At 35.9% G+C, this 20,697-nt stretch overlaps 2 protein-coding genes across 3 annotated transcripts in view; both read right to left on the bottom strand.

The window, feature by feature from the left end:
• Positions 1-6,682, bottom strand: part of Pi3K59F (phosphatidylinositol 3-kinase 59F) — a 41,576-nt gene extending 34,894 nt beyond the window's left edge. Inside the window, exon 1 of one of the 2 annotated variants that reach the window (XM_089105671.1) lies at positions 6,600-6,682. The gene's annotated coding sequence lies outside the window, so the exon portion shown is untranslated. The remainder of the gene's footprint in view (positions 1-6,599) is intronic. The other variant, XM_089105672.1, reaches the window with a different exon arrangement.
• A 5,933-nt stretch (positions 6,683-12,615) lies between these two features.
• LOC148940803 (uncharacterized) lies at positions 12,616-17,620 on the bottom strand. Its single transcript, XM_089104741.1, has one exon. It carries the CDS (start codon positions 17,535-17,537, stop codon positions 12,864-12,866), a length of 4,674 nt encoding a protein of 1,557 aa, XP_088960867.1. The 5' UTR covers positions 17,538-17,620; the 3' UTR covers positions 12,616-12,863.
• Positions 17,621-20,697: the final 3,077 nt, after the last annotated feature.

The raw sequence follows: 20,697 nt of genomic DNA, 5'->3' as shown, positions 1-20,697 counted from the left end.
TTGAGTTTGCACTCTCTGGAGGACTACTCAGCATCCAGTCTTCATTTAAAAATGTCTACAGATTCAGCAGTAACAGTTTTTTCAGAGAGTTCATTCCAAGGGTCAATGATTCTTGCAGAAAAGAATTGAGTGTGGACTCTTGATAAGGTAGGCTGTTATTACCAAATTTTCTACTGAAGAGTAATAAAGAACAAGGTGTCCCTTTAAGGGCTCAAAACAAAAATTTGTTGGGGAACACATTATGTCTAGTAGGCTATATTTGGAATGATTGTAATAGTGGATACTTATAGCTGTTCTGAAGAAAATATCTCAATAGATTTAAAGTAGTACTACTAGATTCCTTATGTTACACTATTTCCAAATATTATGGTTGTTTCCCTGACAAAGTGCACCTTTACCCTGATGGTCTTTACATACCATTAGGGTATATATATCAAGCTAGAAGAACACACTAAAATTCTTACTTTATAATAGGCAATTAGTGCATGAAGAATAATCTTCAGTGCATTTTATTATGGACTTGGTCATATTAGCTTTAAGAAAAGATTAATTGGAAAGATTAAAAAGAAAAGAAAAAAAGATTAAAAAGCTCTTAAGCTCAAAATAAAAATTAAAGGAATCCCCACCCCCCAAAAAAACATGAGTTCTTTGAAAAGGTAAAATTTTAGAACAAACTTCTTTAATTATGAAACTTTAGTTTAAGAGTAACATTGAAGGAGTAATGTTGCTCCACTGACTACTTAAAGTAGTGTACATGAAAGAGACTACTTCTAGTATACTACTCAAAGGTTTTTGCCAAGGAATTTACTCTTTTGTGGGGATTGAAAAATAGACTGAAAAATAAACATCTTAATGGTATGTACAAGACCATCAGGGTAAAGGTACACTTTGTCAGGGAAGCAACCATGATATTTGGAAATAGTGTAACATAAGGATTCTAATATGAAACTTTAGTTACCCACTACTTCTAGTGGGTAATTAGTTATTAATCTTACATTTACAGCCACAATTTGACCAATTGGGTCAATTGACCAATTTGAATATGGGCGTTTTGAATATTTCTAGAACACCTAAGTAAAGTTCTTCAAGAGCACTTCAGAAACTACAGATCATAATAATTTCGTAAGTGCATAATTATGGAAACATCCCATATACAACAGATCAATCATAATCAAATTCCAATAGAAAGATGGGACGTTTCAACTTGCTGAATTCAGAGCCTTACAAGGGTTTTTAACCAGTATGATTGAAAGGAGATTTTTAAACAACATCCACCCTGTTCCCAAGTTTTTATACTTGAAAATGAAACAAAACACTTAGGTATCAACTCAATACTCTTAGGAAACAGCATGTGTGATCAGTCTCTGATCCCATTTGGTCAAAAGTGCACAAGCTTTATTTCCAAAAGAATTTTGTTAAAACTGTAGAATGACTATCCTAAATCCAAAAAAAAAAAACAAGATGCGTATTTTACAAACTACACTGTATTCTAAGCTTCTATAGCTGAATGTAGAGTTAGAGACATCAATTATAAAGTAATTCTTATATAAATCAGATTATGATGGTCTCTCCATTTTTATTCACATTTTTAACTCATTTAAAATGCTTTTTTTTTTATCTAAAATTCAACCAGTCACTCAGGCTAAACTGGATATCTTTAAGTCTACACAGCAGAACCTTGTTTAATTTACTTTATTAATTAAGTAACAAGTAGATTTTGCTGTTGTTTTTTTTTTAAATTCCCAGTTAACTTTTAATGTTTTTTTAAACAAATGGATTCATGGTTAAGTAAAAAGTTGACTATGCAACTACTATTAAGAATTCTTTGTTCTTAGATATCTACAAAGAATTTCTGGCAAGAAATTTGAACTTGGCAGCTCATGCTTGCCTCTATGGTAAAAGGCTTGCCTCTTGCCAAGTATGATGATTTATTTAAGGTTTTCCAGATTGAACAATGTAGCTATTTGTGAAAATTGCTTACTCAGAGGCTGTATTTTCAATGCAAGAGTTTACTTTTCTTCTTGTAAAAGGAAACAAGAGGTGTAAAATTTGAAAAAGTGGCTGATTCCTTGTTTGCCTAGATTGTTTCAGCCTACTTCATTGTTTTGACTATTTTAGGTTTCACCTTCCTGAGCCTGATGACATGTTCCTAATTTGTTTGACTGCTTACACTATAGTAACTTCAAATTTTCTGCAAAATTTTTTGTTCTATTTGGAAAAGCCTGATGACCTTTCCAAGTTCACTTTCTGGAAAATAAAATAGCAATTTTCTAGGTGGCAATATAATTTAGCTAGGATGAAAGTGAAAACATCATGTGATACCTTTTATTATGCTCTTTCATAATTCAATAATTGCTTCTGGTGCAAATTGCATCTTGGGCCCTTAAAGGGGCCCCAAAGGTATTTTATATGATTTATGAAAGAGCATAAAAAAGCATCAAATGATGTTTTCACTTTTATCCTAGCTAAATTATATGGCCCACTGCAAATTTACCATGAACCTTACCCCCCCCCCCTAATATGCAAATATATACCCTGAATTGTCAACAGCAAAGTTTAGAATCACAAAATCCAGTGCTATTTTTGTCAACAACAATTGAAACACTTGAAACAGTAGGGAAATGGTTTGAATTAAAAATCAAGTATTTGCAGGTTAGGTTATGTTAACATGAAAGTTCTTTGTGTGGTTACAAAAATGAAATATCTTTGGGGCCCCTTTAAGGGCTCAAGGTGCAATTTGCACCAGAAACAATTGCTGTATTATGAAAGAGCATAAAAGAAGACATCAAATGATGTTTTCACTTTCATCCTAGGTAAATTCAATTTGGGACCCCTTTAAGGGCTCAAGATGCAATTTGTGACAGAAGCAATTACTGAATTATGAAAGAGCATCAAATGATGAGCTGCCAAGTTATAGTGCCACCTGCAAATTTTACCATTAGGGATATATATATGGGTCAATAGAGGAGTGGGGGTCATAATCAGGGTAGCAACTATTATGTTAAACCAGCATATAATAAGAAATTGGTAAATTTTTGTTGGTCATATTATTGACTTATGAATAAAGTAAACATACCACTTGATGCCTTTTTATGCTCTTTCCAAATATAATAATCATTTACCCCCACCCCTATATATACCAATTCAGGGTATATATTTGCATATTAGGGAGGGTGGGGGGAAAGTTTAAACTTACCTCTCATTTACATCAGAAATAAAATTTGCCCCCCCCTAATGTGCAAATATAAACCCTGAAATGGTAGCCTATATATAGGGGTGGGGATAAAATTCATTTCCAACAAAAATGATTATTATATTTGGAAAGAGCATAAAAAAAGGAACTGAGTGGTATGTTTACTTCATTTGTAAGTCAATAATCTGAACAACAAAAAATTTACCAAGGAATCTTATGGTAGGCGGGATACCACCAGATGGCTAACTTGACAGTGTATATATATACAAATCTTTAAATTAGCCAACCAGTATTTTAAGCCTAGGAATCCAGCTGGACAAAAGGAAACATATTAAGAAAACAATTCTTACTCCATAATATGTAGAATAATCCTAGTTAACACATTTTGCAGGGGGAGAGCTTTTATCTTCACTTCTTTCTTTGTTTTTCTAAGAAATTCATGTATTTCTTAGAGCCTATATATTCATAGAATATATATCCCCCCCCCTAAAGTGTAAATATATACCCAGAATTGCATCCTCAGTCTAAATATAACATCCATTGGCATCACAAATGAACTTTACTCCCATATTAGCCATGTGGTGGATGTCTGAGGCCTACCATACTTTAGGTAAATATTTACCAAATCACATTATTGAGTTAGGGCCTATGACTAAAGTGAATATACCAATCAATGCTTTTTTTTATGCTCTTTATGAATATAATTCATTTCCAACAAAAATGATTATTATATTTGGAAAGAGCATAAAAAAAGGCACTGAGTGGTATGTTTCATTTTCCTTCAGCCTTCAGTTTCATTTGAAACTGAAGGCAATTGGAATTCAAGAGGGAGTGGTGGACTGGATCACGTCTTTCCTAAGGGGAAGAAAGCAGCAGGTCAGAGTTTTTGGTGAAGGTGGCAGAGCTTACTACTCCAAAATAGCTGAGGTCTTAAGCGGGGTTCCTCAAGGAACAGTTTTGGGACCTACACTCTTCAATGTATATATTAATGACGCTCCAAGAACCGTTACAAGCAAGCTTAGCCTGTACGCCAACAACTTAAAGCTCATTGGTCCTGTTGGAACTCAGCAAGGTGTGACCTCAATACAGTCAGATCTTGACAGCTTTGGCAAATGGGCCAAGACATGGAGGCTTGAGTTTAATGTCGAAAAGTGCAAGGTTCTCCATTTTGGAAGAAATAACCCACGATGGCAATACTCAATGTCAGCAAATGCTGGTGTGAGACAGCCACTCTCTGAGAGCCCCTCTGAAAGAGATCTGGGGGTCGTTGTAGACGAAGACCTTAATTTCAACTGCCACACCCGAGCTGCAGTAGCAAAGGTGAACCAAACTCTCAGTCTCATCAAACATACAATGACAAGTAGATCCCCTGCAATAATCACAAAACTTTACAAGAGCCTGGTGAGACCGAGATTAGAATTTGGAATGTGTGTCGCCACGCCAATTAATAAAACAGACCAGATGGCTCTCGAGTCTGTCCAAAGACGGGCGTCAAAATGCGTAAAAGGGCTCAGAGACAAAGAGTATGAATGCCGACTGCAGAGCCTCAAGCTACCAACTCTGACATACCGTCGGTGAAGAGGTGATATGATAATGACCTACAAACTGCTCAAGTCTGACGACAAGGACCTCTTTCAGCCTGCCCAGTCGTCAAGAACCAGGGGCATTCAGCAAAGCTTTTTTAGAAGCATGCTAATAAAAGGACGAGGAACAATTTCTTCTCCAACCGCATAATAAGCCTATGGAACAATATGAGCGAAACAACAGTGAGTTCACCATCTGTTGACAGTTTCAAAGCCAATCTCGATAAGGAATGGGAAACCAAACTATGGCTCACGCAATGGGATGAAGCTGATGTCCCGCGGCCCTATCATCACTAACTGGCATACACTGGACTCGTCCATATTTCTAGCAAGTGCGATTTAAGGTAATTTAAGGTAATAATGATTTCTGTTGGAAATGAATTTCACCCCCACCCCTATAGGCTATATACCAATTCAGGGTATATATTTGCACATTAGGGGGGTGGGGTAAATTTTATTTTTTATGTAAATGAGAGGTAAGTTTAAACTTTCCCTCTACCCCCTTAATGTGCAAATATATACCCTGAATTGGTAGGCTATATATAGGGGTGGGGGCTAAAATTAATTTCCAACAAAAATGATTAGGCTATTATATTTGTAAAGAGCATAAAGAAAGGCACCGAGTGGTATATTCACTTTAGTTGTAATTCAATAGGTCAATATCTACGAAATCATAATATTGAGTTAGGAATAAAGTTAATACACCATTCGATGCCATTTTTTATGCTTATTATTGATATTATTATCATCTCTATCGAAAATGAACTTCGGCCCCACCCCCTATAAATTTCAATTCAGGGTTAGGTTAGTTATAGCCTATCTAGGGGGTGGGGGGGGGGCTGAAATTCATTTCCGATAGAAATGCTTATTATATTTGTAATCAGCATAAAAAAAGCGGTAAAATTCTACTTTAGTTACTTTTGGCTATCTTGGAAAGGGGTTGGGTTAGGAAAATGAAACTTTCAGGGATGGATGTACATGCTAAGGTTTGTCCCGGGAAGGTACTTTGAAGTACCTACCTCCACTCATCCCCCCTCTATATAATAGTAAATTACTGCACATTACTAGTTGTTTTTAACTCATATTTCATACTATATTACTATCATAAATATAAATCACTGCTTACCTTACACAACTTCTGCTTTTAACCTTGTTCATTAAAATATATTCCAAAATCCTATTTAAATCCTAAGCCATTTAATTTTCAACCCATGCCAACTTTCTTTATGGTATATGAAACCAGGTTTGTTGTGATGTCACACTTGTCTTATCAGAAACCCTTACCCTTAAGGGTAGCATCAAATGGTGTATTCACTTTATTTGAAACTCAATAATATGATTTGGTATATAGCCTATTGACCATTCAATAATATGATTTGGTAAATATTTACCCTACTTTAATTTTATAAAGATGATCTCTGTAGACTAGAAGATCTATAGGCTAACTGTCTAATATTAGCAGAAAGACCATAAGAAGACACACTGAATGATGTTTTCACCTTCTAACTAGCAAAGTAATGGGCTATAAAGAATAATAAACTTGCCCTTTTGTCTTAGTTTAAATAGCCTAGCCTAGGGCTACTTAAAAAATGTTTCTTGAGGTTGCCATCAGCCAAATAGCCACCAAGCATAGTCTTAACTATCTATATCATTTCCAGAATTAGAACCCCTCTCTCCATGTTTAAGAAAATTAAATTTTTCATTAGCCTAGGACATTGGTCTGAGATTAGGCACTGTAGGAATACTGAGGTCTTACTGGGTACACTACTGTACTTCTAGTACAGATAATCTAGAATTTCATCTTATCTTTGAAATTAACTTACTAGGCTAAATATGGCCCAATGAACTATAAATTAACTTCATTCCAGGAGAATTGAACTTTCAGTTTTCTCTAGTTCTTTTCAAAATGATAACGTACTTTTTCAATAATAGACACTTGACATCAACGCTACTATTCTGCCGATTTCAGGGCGGTTTTCGCGAGATTCCAAGAAACACTTTCCTGCTTGGTCGCACGTCTCGAAAATTGCTGGAAAGTAAAAACGAGAAAGCGAAAGCAAAGACTACTTTTGGAGCAATAATACTAGTGAAATGCGTCTGTTATAGCAAAAATTTAAGAATATTTAACAAGGATGTCATTAATTCAAGTAATAAGTGTCATGTGTGACACAAAAGCCGACTTACCCAAGCAGTAAGGCTGGCGCTTCATATCCTGGACTTTCTAGAATCCTGGCTTCCAGATTTTGAATTCAGGACCACTGTCTAGCTTACCTGTACTTTGGAATATGAGCTCGCCCTCTTCATTTGTGCCACAATAATCTTTTTTCCTAAATGTAGCCATTTATTTCAATTTTAATATAGCCAATATATTTTCATATTCTTCAGCTTGATTGAAAATGAAGCCAGAAATGTGGTTTCCAGCTTCACATTCCACGATCCGTCTGGATTCAGTTTCCGAAAAAGCGGAAAGGGTCTTAAGTCGTAAAACCCCAAATGGAAAGTTATTCCTGTCTGTCTTCATCCGCGAAAACACATGGTAAGCGGTTACAGATTGGCTTCCCGAGTAACAGAGACCCCCCTTTCATCTCGCAAGAGGCCCGTAAAAAGCTGATCAATCATAGACGATTTATAATTTGTATTTAGTACATGTTGGTTAGTAGCGTCAACTAGAGGGGGCAGGCACTTCATATACTTCTTAGATTTGGAGCCCACTCCCTCTGAATTTTGACAAATGTATTTTGCCTCTCACCATGCATTTTTGCGAACCGAAGCCACAAATTTCATTAAGGAAATATAGTGTAACACATTTTTTATGTTGATACGGAAGTTTTCGAATATCATAGTAAGTATGGAGGTATCTCAAAGTGTCTGTGACATAGATAATATACGGAATTCCACTTATTTAAAAAAACATTAACATTTTTAACAGTCAAAGTATTATCAGTATCAGTTTTATCACAGACTTCTTATGAATTCTCGATCACCCTTTGAAAAAAAAAATCCAAAATTTTTCGAGACGGGAATTTCCGTGCCGCTTAGGAACAAACAATAGAAACTTTGCGCATCTAAAATAGCACTTATTTATTTTATTGGTGTTACTCTCAGCACATAGATTAGATACACCGGGGACATAAGTAACGTGAGGTTGGCACACTGAACGACAAATTAAAGCAAATGATTTCCCGGAATATTGGCCTCGATTCAGAACAGCAGTCCTTTAAGCATGTTTAATGGTGGCTGCTATGTGCTTCACAAGGGTTTGCCTGGTTTTGTGGAGCGTTTCGGAAATCATTAAGCCGTGATATTTCAAGTCTGAAACATCAGGAACTGAATGATATCCCGGGGTAGCACTGTCACTTCTAGTCAATTTGAAAGTTAGAAACTCGCGCTTATCAATATTAATAGAATGTCCAATAGACAAAATTCACCCCTTTTCCCCCATTTGGGGGAAAAGGGCCCGCCCTTCCATAAAAACCTTATATTTTAACAATAAGCAACTTGTATAGCTTACAGCCCTTGTCGGGGGGGGATGGGGTGGGGGCTAGGGGATGTCAAACCTTGAAGCATAGTCATTTGACCTTCGAACATATTCTGAAACAAATGGCTTTCTCAAAATATTCATCGGAAGCATTCGGGAAGAAAAATAGCATGAGGGGGGCTGATTACCGTCTGATCACATTTGACTCTTAAAAGGGAAACTAAAACTTTCGGTTTCAAATTAATTGAGTGTACTCTGAAGTGTAAACGATCACCCCTTCCGTAAAAAACCTTATATCTTAGGAAAAGGCAGCTTGTATAACTTACAGCCCCTGGGGGGGTGATATCAAACACGGAAGTTGAGTTGTTTGATCTTCGGACTATTTTGAATATAATGGCTATTTTAAATTTTGATCAGAACCATTTCGATAAACAATGTTGTGAGGGGGGAGGGGGTCTGGCTACTTTCCGATTAGTCTTGACTGTTAAAAAGATAACTAAAAATTTCGGTTTCAGATCAAATGAGCCTCCTCCGAAGTTTATACGACCGTCCCTTTTATAAAAAAAACTTTATATGTTAGCAATACGCAACTTTCGTAACTAATAGCCCATGCCCCGGGCGTCATGGAGGGCTTCGTCAACCTTGGAGGCATAGTTATTTGGGATTTTGACTATTTTCAACAAAATAACTATGTCAAAATTTTGATCGGATACATTCGGGAAAACAAGAACGTGGAGCAGGGGGGGGGGGGGGGTTGAAGGCTATGTGCTCTTCGATCACCGTTGCTCTTGACTTTTAAAAAGGGTATTAGAACTTCCAATTTCCAATTGAATGAACCCCTTTGAAGTTTATACGGCCACACCTTCCACATGAAATACTTCTGGAAAAAAAACAATAATAATAATAAAGGATAAAACATTGAAGTCTCATGGCTCTTTACTGTAATAGGCAACGGTATAGCGTTTCCTCTGATTTCCAGACAGATAGTGACAATACTTTCCATATAGAACCACCTCTGGAAAAAAAAATATTAATAAATAATAAAACATTAAAACCTTATGGCTCTTTACTATAGGCAACGCTAAAGCGTTGCTTCTGATTCCAGCACTATGACAGATTTTAAGATTTTGCATGACTCGATGGTAGCATCAACTGCACTGTGTAGCCCCAAACTTAACACAAATTCAAAATATAAGCATTTCCAGCGAAAATATTATTGGAAGATACATGAGAAAACTGGATGACAATACACCATACGAATTGCCTCAGAATCCGTGGACTCCACCGTCTAACCACAGTTTCCCCTATTCAGTTTAGGAGAAACAGGGTAGGGACGGAAAGGAAATTTTCAATTCTACTCCTTTTGAAGAACATCATTGGCTAGTACTTTTAAAAAGAAAAGAGGAAACTTTCTCTTTTTTAAAGAGAAAACTCTTTAAAAAGAGTTTTTTTTTAACTTCCTACGGGTTGGAGGTTGTAATCAATCGCAAAAGTTAGTAAAAGAAGCCCCTTATGACTTTTGCAAATATAGCTAAAAATATATATAGAATTGGTGTCCCATGAAGAAAAAAAATCCTTATCACCGCGATTTAGTTGACGCAGTGGAGTATTTCCTTCTAACAATACAATAGCCCTAAAACCAACATTTTATGCCTTGTAAGTGAACATCGTAGCCAAAAAGGGCAGAAAAACAAACTATTGAAGGTAATTGTAAATTCACTTGTTTTCTTGTGTCGACAAAAACATTGCTCTTCGTGGTAATGAAAAATAATTGATGACAGTAAGAGACGAAGGATGATTATTATCAAAAAAGGACCCGTCGACAATCGAAGGGAACTTTTGAGTACTTTTAAGGTACCGTCTAAATAGTGGCGAAATCTCTTTAAAACAATATTTGGCAAGCTCAGGTGCATATGCTAGCCTAGGGCTAGACTTGGCAAATTGTGTGGATATCAGCACTAGTGAATGTGATATGATGGTTTCGGAACATAGTGGGGGTGTAAAAAAGGTTCAAAAGTCAGCATTGAATTCCCTGCGTTGCCCATTTCAACAATGCTCTAATTCTTTATAAGTCGCTTATAGGTGCAAGACCGCTTACTTCTATTAGCCCACTGAAATTGACAAATATGTCAACCGTGTCTGACATCTACCTTTTCTGGAAGACTTTACTTTAATAGTACGTCAAATTATGCTCTGAATAAGTCAACGTAAATTTAGTCACCAGTACATCTAATCGTGCATTTGAAAGGTAGATAACAACAGAGTTTAGTCTAACGTAAAATTGCCAGAATCAGCAGTTATCTTCTTTCTACTACTACCAATACTACTTCTTCTACTACTACTGAAAAACTCACTGCAGCATCAAGTCGCCTGAGGCGAAAAGAGCTACAGTCGCGCCTCCTCAATCTCAATCTATTTAAAGCAACCCTCTTTTAATCCTTCTTAGAAGTTCTCATTTCCCTTAAACTCCTTTCCGCAACATCCTCCCACACACATTTGGGGATGACCTGCTTTTCATTTGGCCCTTGACGGTTGGCCCACAAGAACTATCTTTGGTAATCTGTCAATCTTCATCCGCAGAACGTGTCCTCGTCATCTGAGCCTAAACGATGATCTTTACTTTTAACATCAATAACAGCACTTCTTTATACCTTTGTATCTTGTATCAATCCTGCCAGTCTTCGGCTTATAATAGCATAATCAATAAGGTTTGCTGTCTTACCATCATATGATTACCATGCATTCACATGGTACTCATGTGTTCACAACTAGATTGAACAAAATTGCAGCAGACTGTAACCATTACTATTTTCTGTTCCTACACAAAGTTTACACAGGCTAGAATACCATCTATCTTTATTTTTACCTACCTGGACATTTAAATCCCTTAATAAAAACACTGTATTTCTACCCAAGACCCTCTAACTACTATCTCCACCACTCGGTTCTACTTAGGAGGACACTCAGAATAAAAGATTTATTTACAATATTTATACACAGTATATGTACACATGATAAGAACGGATCAGTAATATCATAAATTTAACAGTGGAAGACATATCTCCCATAAAATCCTAAGAAGCAGATCTATGCCGAGACAATATTCTGGGCAAACCGAATACAGAAATCATGCTAATAGATGGCGCAGCAAAGCATTATCGCAATCTATACTTAATCTCCCAGATTTGAAGTAAACATTTAAGTTGCCTTACTTAATTTGGCTGTTCCCAGATGTAACTGAAAGTAAATTAACCAGATATCTCGAGAAAACTATTTTGTTTAACACAGCATTAGACAATTGGATTACGAATCAGCGAATTCATTTGGTAATTTGTCTTTGAAAAACCTCTTGAAATCAACAGTTTGAACACAGAAAGTAGGTGTAATAGGCTTAGTCTGTTTACTCTAGGTATAGCCCAACGCCCGTGTATGCTAAAGATAAAAACACCTTGATTTATGTTAACAAGAACAACATCAGGACACAAAAGTCTAACTCCACCAAGCATATCATGTAATGCCTCAAATTTTCTAATTTATTGGAGTATGTCCGAACATATGCAAAAAAACTTGTGTAGACTATGACCAAACATGAAGTTGAAACACCCAAAAAACTTAGTAGACTACAACCCACATGGAAATTGGCATGGAAGAAATAGCAATATTTGAGTTCCAATTGGTTTGTTACCAATCCCATTCCCTTTTTGGAAAACTTCAGAACTCACGAATTGATTTCGTATTTCTACGAGGCAGAAGCTTAATAACGAGTAAGTACATGATTGACTTTAAAAAAAGTGGCTTAAAACCTTAGAATAATAGAGAGAGAGAGAGAGAGAGAGAGAGAGAGAGAGAGAGAGAGAGAGAGAGAGAGAGAGAGAGAGAGAGAGAGAGAGAGAGAGAGAGAGAGAGAGAGAGAGAGAGAGAGAGAGAGAGAGAGAGAGAGAGAGAGAGAGAGAGAGAGAGAGAGAGAGAGAGAGAGAGAGAGAGAGAGAGAGAGAGAGAGAGAGAGAGAGAGAGAGAGAGAGAGAGAGAGAGAGAGAGAGAGAGAGAGAGAGAGAGAGAGAGAGAGAGAGAGAGAGAGAGAGAGAGAGAGAGAGAGAGAGAGAGAGAGAGAGAGAGAGAGAGAGAGAGAGAGAGAGAGAGAGAGAGAGAGAGAGAGAGAGAGAGAGAGAGAGAGAGAGAGAGAGAGAGAGAGAGAGAGAGAGAGAGAGAGAGAGAGAGAGAGAGAGAGAGAGAGAGAGAGAGAGAGAGAGAGAGAGAGAGAGAGAGAGAGAGAGAGAGAGAGAGAGAGAGAGAGAGAGAGAGAGAGAGAGAGAGAGAGAGAGAGAGAGAGAGAGAGAGAGAGAGAGAGAGAGAGAGAGAGAGAGAGAGAGAGAGAGAGAGAAAGAGAGAGAAAGAGAGAGAGAGGGAAAGAGAGGTAAACAGCGTGAAGAAACTACTTAAAATGTGGCTCCAAATTAATAAAACAGGGTAAAAGCATATTTTAGGAAGGATTTATCCCAGATCTTTTTGAAATTTGAGCACTAGGCAAAACCACAAAAAATTTAAGCTAGGAGATTATAAGTTTTTTCCAAAGTCAGTAGGATTTTAAGCCCACAAGCGCTAAAATAAGTCACTCAAAAAATGAATTCTTATAAGACAAGTCGTTTAAAATTAGCTTAGCACTCAATGAAGAAAATTTATCACATTTTTCGGTATGTTTTTGCTTAAACACTTGTTTAAAATAACCCAAATTCATTTCCCCTGCAAGGCGTCGAGAATAAATTACAGGCGGAGGAGGGGGAGGTTTAGTTTTCACGCTATTTCTTATTAAAAAAGGCTCAGCTTCATGTGTCCCATGACAATGAAGAATAGCTCCAATTATCACAGCCACGGCACAGAAACACGCCACAGTTCCAATAGCACTCAATAAAACTGGCTTTTGCCTCCAAATACTAGAATTAGCTACAGTTGATTCGACCTCTAATACATTTACTCTATTACTTATAGTAATGTTATCAATTACACTCATAATACTGAAATTATAACCATTAAGGCGAAGAAGAGGGATATTTGATGCCTCACAAAGCGTCCGTTTGGTTTTGGCATATAGTTCTGTCCGTACACTAATATTAGCTCCCAGGATAGGGTAAAAGGTGACATTATTCACAAAATAATCGTTAAGAGAGCCATCAAATCTGGCGGCTAAATTGAGGCGCAAATACAATGGAAAATCAAGCTCCCTCATCGCTGCAATTTTTAGATTTCCACTGAAAATTAAAACAATCCAAGGCCAAAACCTGTGGGTAGCATCATTTGCATCATCCAAATTATTTTCAGTATTTTTCATTATGTCTCTTTTCGAATGTGATTTTGACATTGGCCGCAAAGTATTAGCTTTAAAATCAGGAGCTGAAGTTTCAAATTTCTTTGGAGGGATAGATGTCTCTGAAATACTTAGATCATCCTCTGTGCTTGGCCAAGTGTACACAGGTGGTTTATTATTTATAGTCTCTTGACCCCTAAGGGTAGGTTGCTGTAAAAATGATGCATGGGACGAAAAACCATCCTCCTTAGCTTTAATGCTTTCCTGAATTTTTGGAGGAAATAAAGTATTAAAAACAAACATAGAATTTATTGAGACTGGTTTATTTTCATGATGCTGAGTTGAAAAGGTGTCTCTAGCCAAAAAATCCTTTTTACTACTTAAATATGTTAAGTAGAATGGAATGTGTTCGGAAGGCTTATTTTTGTTCAACTTACCAAAGTCTTTGTTATTTTTAGGTTTAGGCAAGTTTCGGTAAAAATTCTTTTTCAGGTCCGAGCAATTAGAGTTAAAACTCTTTTTAAAATTGTTTTCAAATCTACTAAAATGATAGTCAGGTGTATCTGCTTTTGAAGTGCTTGTAGAAAATTTTTCTTTCCTTATTTCTTCTTTTTCTTCTTGGAAGGCATTTGTCTTTTGTTGAATTGTATCTTTAGAGATCGAAGAAAAATTAAAAGCTTGAACCCAAGACGCATTACTCACTTTCAGATCAAAAGAAAATTTTCTATCTGGTTCTAGTGGAAAAACTATTTGATCTGCTAAAAGTAGTTCTTGATTCCCAGGGGATATACGGGCTTCCAGTGAAGATATTTCTTTCGTGAGAGAATTTGAAGATTCACTTTTGAGTGGATTGCTGACTTGAGTGGAATTCAAATCAAATCCATGTAGAGAAGTTGTTGATTTGTAAATGTCTGCAATCTCAATCCCATCTTTTTTATCTTCTGCATCTTCACTATTTTTATTTTCGGAAAAAGATAAGAGTGCGGAAACATTCCTCATGTATTGCTCTAAATTATTTTTTTCTTTTATGTCTATGTCTATTGGTAGTAAGCTGAAATCCAAAATTGTGTATTTTTTTCTTTCACGGTTCTGTTTATCTAATGGTTGTTTATTTTTGTTTTCAGTCTTAAATGACTTAATATCCCTAGATTCATAAACTCGAAGCGATTGAATCTTATCCTTCATTAGGGGCTTTATGTCAACCATGCTAGATTTCCCTTCTGTTTGCTGGATGTCATCCCGATTTTCCGATATCTGACTAAATAAAGGCTTTTCTTGTAGCCAATTAGCTATAGATACAAAATCCGAGCCTTGAACATTTTCCGGCTTGTTCAAGAGGATCTTCCAATTACGAGATATGGCTCTTTTCGAGTGGAAGTTTTCTTTTTCCATTTTCTTAGATGATATTGGAACTTCGCCAAATGTATCCAAAACACTAATTTCATCATATGCTTGTTCTGAATCTAGCCAAGCAGTTTCTGTTGATCCGCTTAATTGCTGGTCATATAAGGAGCTTTTCATTGGCTCTGAAGTGGTGATGCTCGGTAGAGTAATTTTCCTTGAGGCAAAGCTGTCACTAGGCAAAAGCTTTTGAGTTTCAAATTGCTCTTTATGGTTGATAAGCTTAGGGAGTGTATTTTTATAAGTTTTTTCGTTTCGCTTATGAGGATCAACTATCAGCAAAAGGGCAAAAATATCTGCAAGCTCTGTAATATTATTTATTCTTAAATCTTGTTGGATACTAGTAAAATCTACTGACTTTGAAATGTCTTTAAGGTGCTGCTTTTCCCTAAAGAAAAATTTTTCATCATAATTATCACTTTTAGAAATATTTTGAACTTCAAAATGTAAATCAACTTCAACAATATCATGGTCAGTATCATTTGGATATGATCTTGGCAGTAAATACAAAATTCTCTTGGATAACTTGCTCATAAGATCTTTACTAGACTCATATTTTATATCCACTGCTGATTTCTCATTTACTTTATCGTGCGTAAGTACATCTTTTTTAGAAACTTGGACACTTCCGTTAATAGTGAAAACATCAACATTTATGTTTGGTATAGAAAGACGGCTTTTATTTTTGAACATTGTTGGTTTCTCTCCTTTCTTTCTTACATCATAAATGTCAGACGGAACATTAGGAATATGTCCTACATCAAACGCCTTTTTTGTGGTTGTTCCTGCACTGTTTATTTCCCAGTCATCTGGAATCAAGAATTCCTTGTGGCGAAAATAAAAGGATTGATTTTCTGTGGAAATTCTTTTATTCATCCTTTTTTCATTCTGTCTTGACGGCTCATGTAAACTCTGATTTTTAAATAGTATATTGTCTAAAAAGGGCTGCGTCTTTAAACTGGTTGTGACATTTCCTCTGTTACTATGAAAAGAGGGATCAGCAGTTGTTTCTCTTTCACCGGAACTTAAATAGCCCTCTTTTAGTTTTTCACTATCTTTTTGTAGATCAAGTGGGAGTTCCAAATTGGCTGATTTTTCTTCTAAAATATCTGAGATAAAGTTGGCAGTTCCTTTTTCTACTGGAGACCATTGTATTTTATTTAATACTTTAAGAGAAGAAAGAGACGTTGGATGAGATGTAGTAAAGTTATAAGGTGTAATTTCAGTAATTAAAGTTTGTTCATCTTCGAAGTTGTGTTGCGGCATACTCTTAATATGGGTTCGCTCGTTTTGATGATGAATCAAATATTCTGAAGAATATTTTCTACCTGTTGCAGTTTCATTCTGAAAAGCCACTAAGTTTTTCCCTAACATATTTTCAAAAGTTTTATAGTTGGCCCTAGTTTCTTCTCGCTTTCTTTCCGAACTTGTACCAAAATAATTACGATTTTTAGGCTCCTCTCTGACAAAATAATTTGCCTTGTCTCCCAAAAAGTTTCGATCCTTCAAGTTTTTCCTCATTTGATCTGAGTCTTTCTTTATATTCAATGAGGTGAAAGTCCCTCCTTTATCATTTTCAATAGTTTCCACTAAATTAACTTTCTGATCTGTATCTGTGGTCTGTGGTCTATCAGTAAAAAATTTTTTATGGCCTATGCTATCAAAAGACAGTAAATGTCGATTTTGTTTTGCATCTGGGGTTTTTTCTCCGGATGTATCTTCTCTACTAATTGGTTCAATCTCATTTTGAGATTTACTCTCATTGTTCGATTGTGGTTTTCTGTAAAAACTAGCTAACTGTAATTCTTGCCCTTTATCGATGGCTGAAGAGTTACCATTTTTATCTAGATGTGACCAAAAAGATCTCGAAAAAGGCCATTTTTCATTAGGTACTCTGATGTTGTCAGTAGATAAATCAGGTATTCTTTGCCGATTGTTCAAGTTTGACATGTATATTTCTTTCCTATCAGATGTCAGGTCAACTGGAAAAGGGACACTAATAGCGTTGTCCCTTTTAGAGGTTTGATTAAGAATATCAGAAGTACGGTGGCTTGCTTCTAGTTTCTTTTGCCTTATATCGTTAGCATTTTGATTTACACCGTAAGAGTTTATTTGAGAAGTACTATACGCTTTTAAAGCTGATTTATAACTTAGATTATCAGCTTCGTATTCAGATGAATTTTCAAATTTAATTATTGGGAACAGTAATTCAGTTGAATCAGAAGAAGATCCTAACTGGCTTTGATTTGTATTATATACATCTGGATATGCGCCGAAAGAATTAATTTGTGCACTCTGAAGTAGCTTCTTATCATCCTCTAAAGTTGAGTAGTCAGTCCAATGGTAATCATCGTCATCAATTGAGTTATGAAGTTCAGAAGATTTAGCCAGGGACTGACTCTTCGCTGCAAGTGATGAATAGTCAGCAAACGTATTGCCTATATTATGGTGGGAATAAAGTTTTTCATAAGATTCAGCTTGAGTTGACAGTTCTCCTACCACCTCCGTCGATCCATCATCTGCACTAAATGATTTTGACGTCATTGGGGACAATTCATCAACGACATTTAAAGGGTTCATTGTTTGCAGTTGCCGCCCTTGTTTGATCGACGATGTAAGCCATTCAGTCCTCTCTGTGCTTGAAGAAGGCCGAGCCAAGTCAAATGCACCTGAAAATATTGAACAGACTGTAATTGATGTTTTAAATGAATTTACTGACTATGGGCTGTTTTCAAAGCATGGTAAAAAACACCATCAATAATCACAAAGACAGATTATTGTAAGAATAAATATATAAAAGTTTATGATATATAGATATGATTATTAATTTATCGCTTCTATTATTTTCATTTTATGATATTTTCTTGGCTCGTAGTTAATTACCGTTTAGTCTGAAAATGATAATTTAAATATTTTGATGGAAAGCCGAGACGAGAGCTACGTTCGTTTTATATGAATCTTTTGGTATGATTTGCTTATATATGAATAAGACCTTTCCTGGACGTTGAACAATAGACATCTCTGTTAGAATATCTGCAGTTTGTGAGATTAGATAACCAAAAGCGACTACAATTTTGACTGATCTTAGACCTATGTTTTGATTTCTGGTTGTCGTGGCGATAGTTGCCAGATTTAGTGTCTGGCGGAGGCATAAGATCCTTCAACTTGAAGAGGCGTCGAACGGCGGATCTGGAATAGGGAAAAGTGTCTTCTATTTCCGCAAGTGTCTGAAGCAAGTAAGTCAGAGTCTGGACTCCGCAAGTAAGTCAGAGTCTGAACAAACCTTGAGTTAATGGTAATTAATGAAATCATGCTACCCAAATTCTGAATTATTTTTTAAACTTGCAAGTTTCCGTTCAGGATTTTGAGAGAAGTCCAAACCTAATGGATCAAATCCTAATACCAAAACTTTGCTGTTTTTAGGAGTTCCAGTTTTCCATTTAGGCCTTTAAAATATCTACACCTAATACGTTAAATCAGGCTACCGAACTTTTTCAGCTTTTTAGAATTCTATTTTTCCGTTTAGGCTTTTGAGTCTAAACTTAACAGTTCATTGCATTGTGGAATCAGGATTTTCGAATATTTCGAATATTGCATTGTCGAATTTTCTCCTGTTTTCTTATCCGGTTAACATTTCCTCTTTTGATTGCGAAGATTGTTTGGCGGTGTCATGTAACAAAGTTGAATCTTTGCATTTTGCACTTTTTCCAAGGCTAAATTAAATCAGTTAAGGGAGAACTTTTTAGTCGGGAGAGTTGATAAAATTGGGCGAGATTTTGCCGGGAATTGGAATGATAAGGAAGGGCAGAGATTTCGCGGGTTCTGGAAAGTCTATAGAAAAATTTGAGTGAAAGGAAAACTCATTTTGGTAAACTAGAGTAGGCGAAGTCATATGCCTAAAAATCTCATCGAGTCAGTGAAACAACTAGGCCCAGTTTTACAGGTCAAGTTCACGTAAAACTACCGGATACTCTAAGGGACAGAGTATCTGCGATTACTAACAAGAAGACTAAAGCAGAACCTCTTAAAACGGCAAGTTCAGCCAAGTTTACCGAAGGTTAAAATAAAAGTTCAAAATAGGGATAAAATCCTTTTTAATAGACAGTGTATAAAAACTCACAAAAATACCAGATAATTCGGTCACATATACAGTGACCGTCATCAGTAGTAAAAATAAATTAAAACAATTCTTTGGTGAATTTCTATACACTGTCTATTAAAAAGGATTTTATCCCTATTTTGAACTTTTATTATATCGTCATGGAAAGACAGTGTGGTCTCTGAAATTATCTATACCGAAGGTTACAAGCGTAGCTGAGAAATCGACAAAGAGGCCAAGCAGTTCAAATAAGGAAAGAATACGACTTTGAAGTTTCTGCTCGAGGCAATTTTTGCGACAGATAACAGTAAGGCAAGATTAGAGGAGACGGAGGGAACGGTATCAATAGAAGTATTGCCAGAAGTTTCAGCAACTATTAAAGTCCTGGGTACCATGAATCCAAAAATACACACAACCCTAGTTTAATCAGCTTATGACAGCACTGAATGTCTTGACAATAAGCTTTTCCGTGCAACCTGCAGTAAATCAGTGGCAGTCAGCATCAACACGAGCCACAATTAGGCCAAAGCTAATAAAAATCATAGGAAGTAACAACTATGACTCATTAATAAGCATGTTTGTGAGCATTGCAATTTCAAGTGGATGGCTGGCTTAGGGAACAGTAGACTATGCATTCCTAAGTATTAATCAAAAAAACTTTTTGCACAAAAATAAATTTTTCAAAAAAAAGTAAAGAACTCCATTAAACCAAAAATGAACAAAAATAGAATCAAATAATCCACCAAGCATACAACTACCACAAATCAGTATCAATAAATAAATGAACCCCCCCCCCAAAAAAAACAACAACAGAAATTAAAATAAGTCAAACTCAAAACGATCAGAAATTAATCTGAGTAGGGTTCTAAACCCTATGCTTTCAAAAATCCAGAATATAATTTGTACTTTACTGAAAAAATTCAAATAAATTTACTGAAAAAAATGTGTATTGTCAGTTTAATACATATGCTGATATTTATTCATTAAAATCTTAATTAATTTTTGATTTTTTAAAGTTATATAAGTGAAAACATTAAAAATAATTTTTTTTTTCAGTGAAGTACAGATTATATTCTGGCTTTTAGAAAGCATAGGGTTTAGAACCCTGCTCAGATTAATTTCTGCTCGTTTAGAGTTTGACTTATTTTAGTTTTGTGGTAGTTGTATACTTAGTAGATTATTTGATTATATTTTTGTTCATTTTTAGTTTAATTGAGTTCTTTACTCTTTTTTTTAGAAAAACTTGTTTTTTGCAAAAACTTTTTTTGATTAATTTCTCTTTGTTTTGTATTGAAATAGTCTTTTTAAGGGAGACAGACTGAGCCTCAAACTAAGAGCACTAGAGCGTCTGATTACCAATCCAATGAGCCCCCTCCGAAGTTTATATGACCCCACTTTCTATAGGAACCCTATATGTCCCCACTGTCCCCAGGGCATAGCTCACAACCCTTAACTCATAAGCATACTCAAAGACATAATATCCAGAACTTTCAACTACGTTGAAAAAAATGGCTTTCTCAAAATTTTGATTGTATGTGTTTGGGGAAATGGTGGGCCTGAGAAGAGGGTTAGTTACCCTCCCCATCAGTTTCGAGTAACCTATTAACAAGGGCACTAGCCCTTTAAATTTCCAATTAAATG

Source organism: Artemia sp. Qi Xiang Cuo, chromosome 19 (assembly GCF_049724085.1).
Source record: "Artemia sp. Qi Xiang Cuo chromosome 19, ASM4972408v1, whole genome shotgun sequence".
Lineage (NCBI taxonomy): Eukaryota > Metazoa > Arthropoda > Branchiopoda > Anostraca > Artemiidae > Artemia > Artemia sp. Qi Xiang Cuo.
Note: the sequence above shows the minus strand (reverse complement) of the source record. Positions and strands in the feature narration are given on the sequence as shown.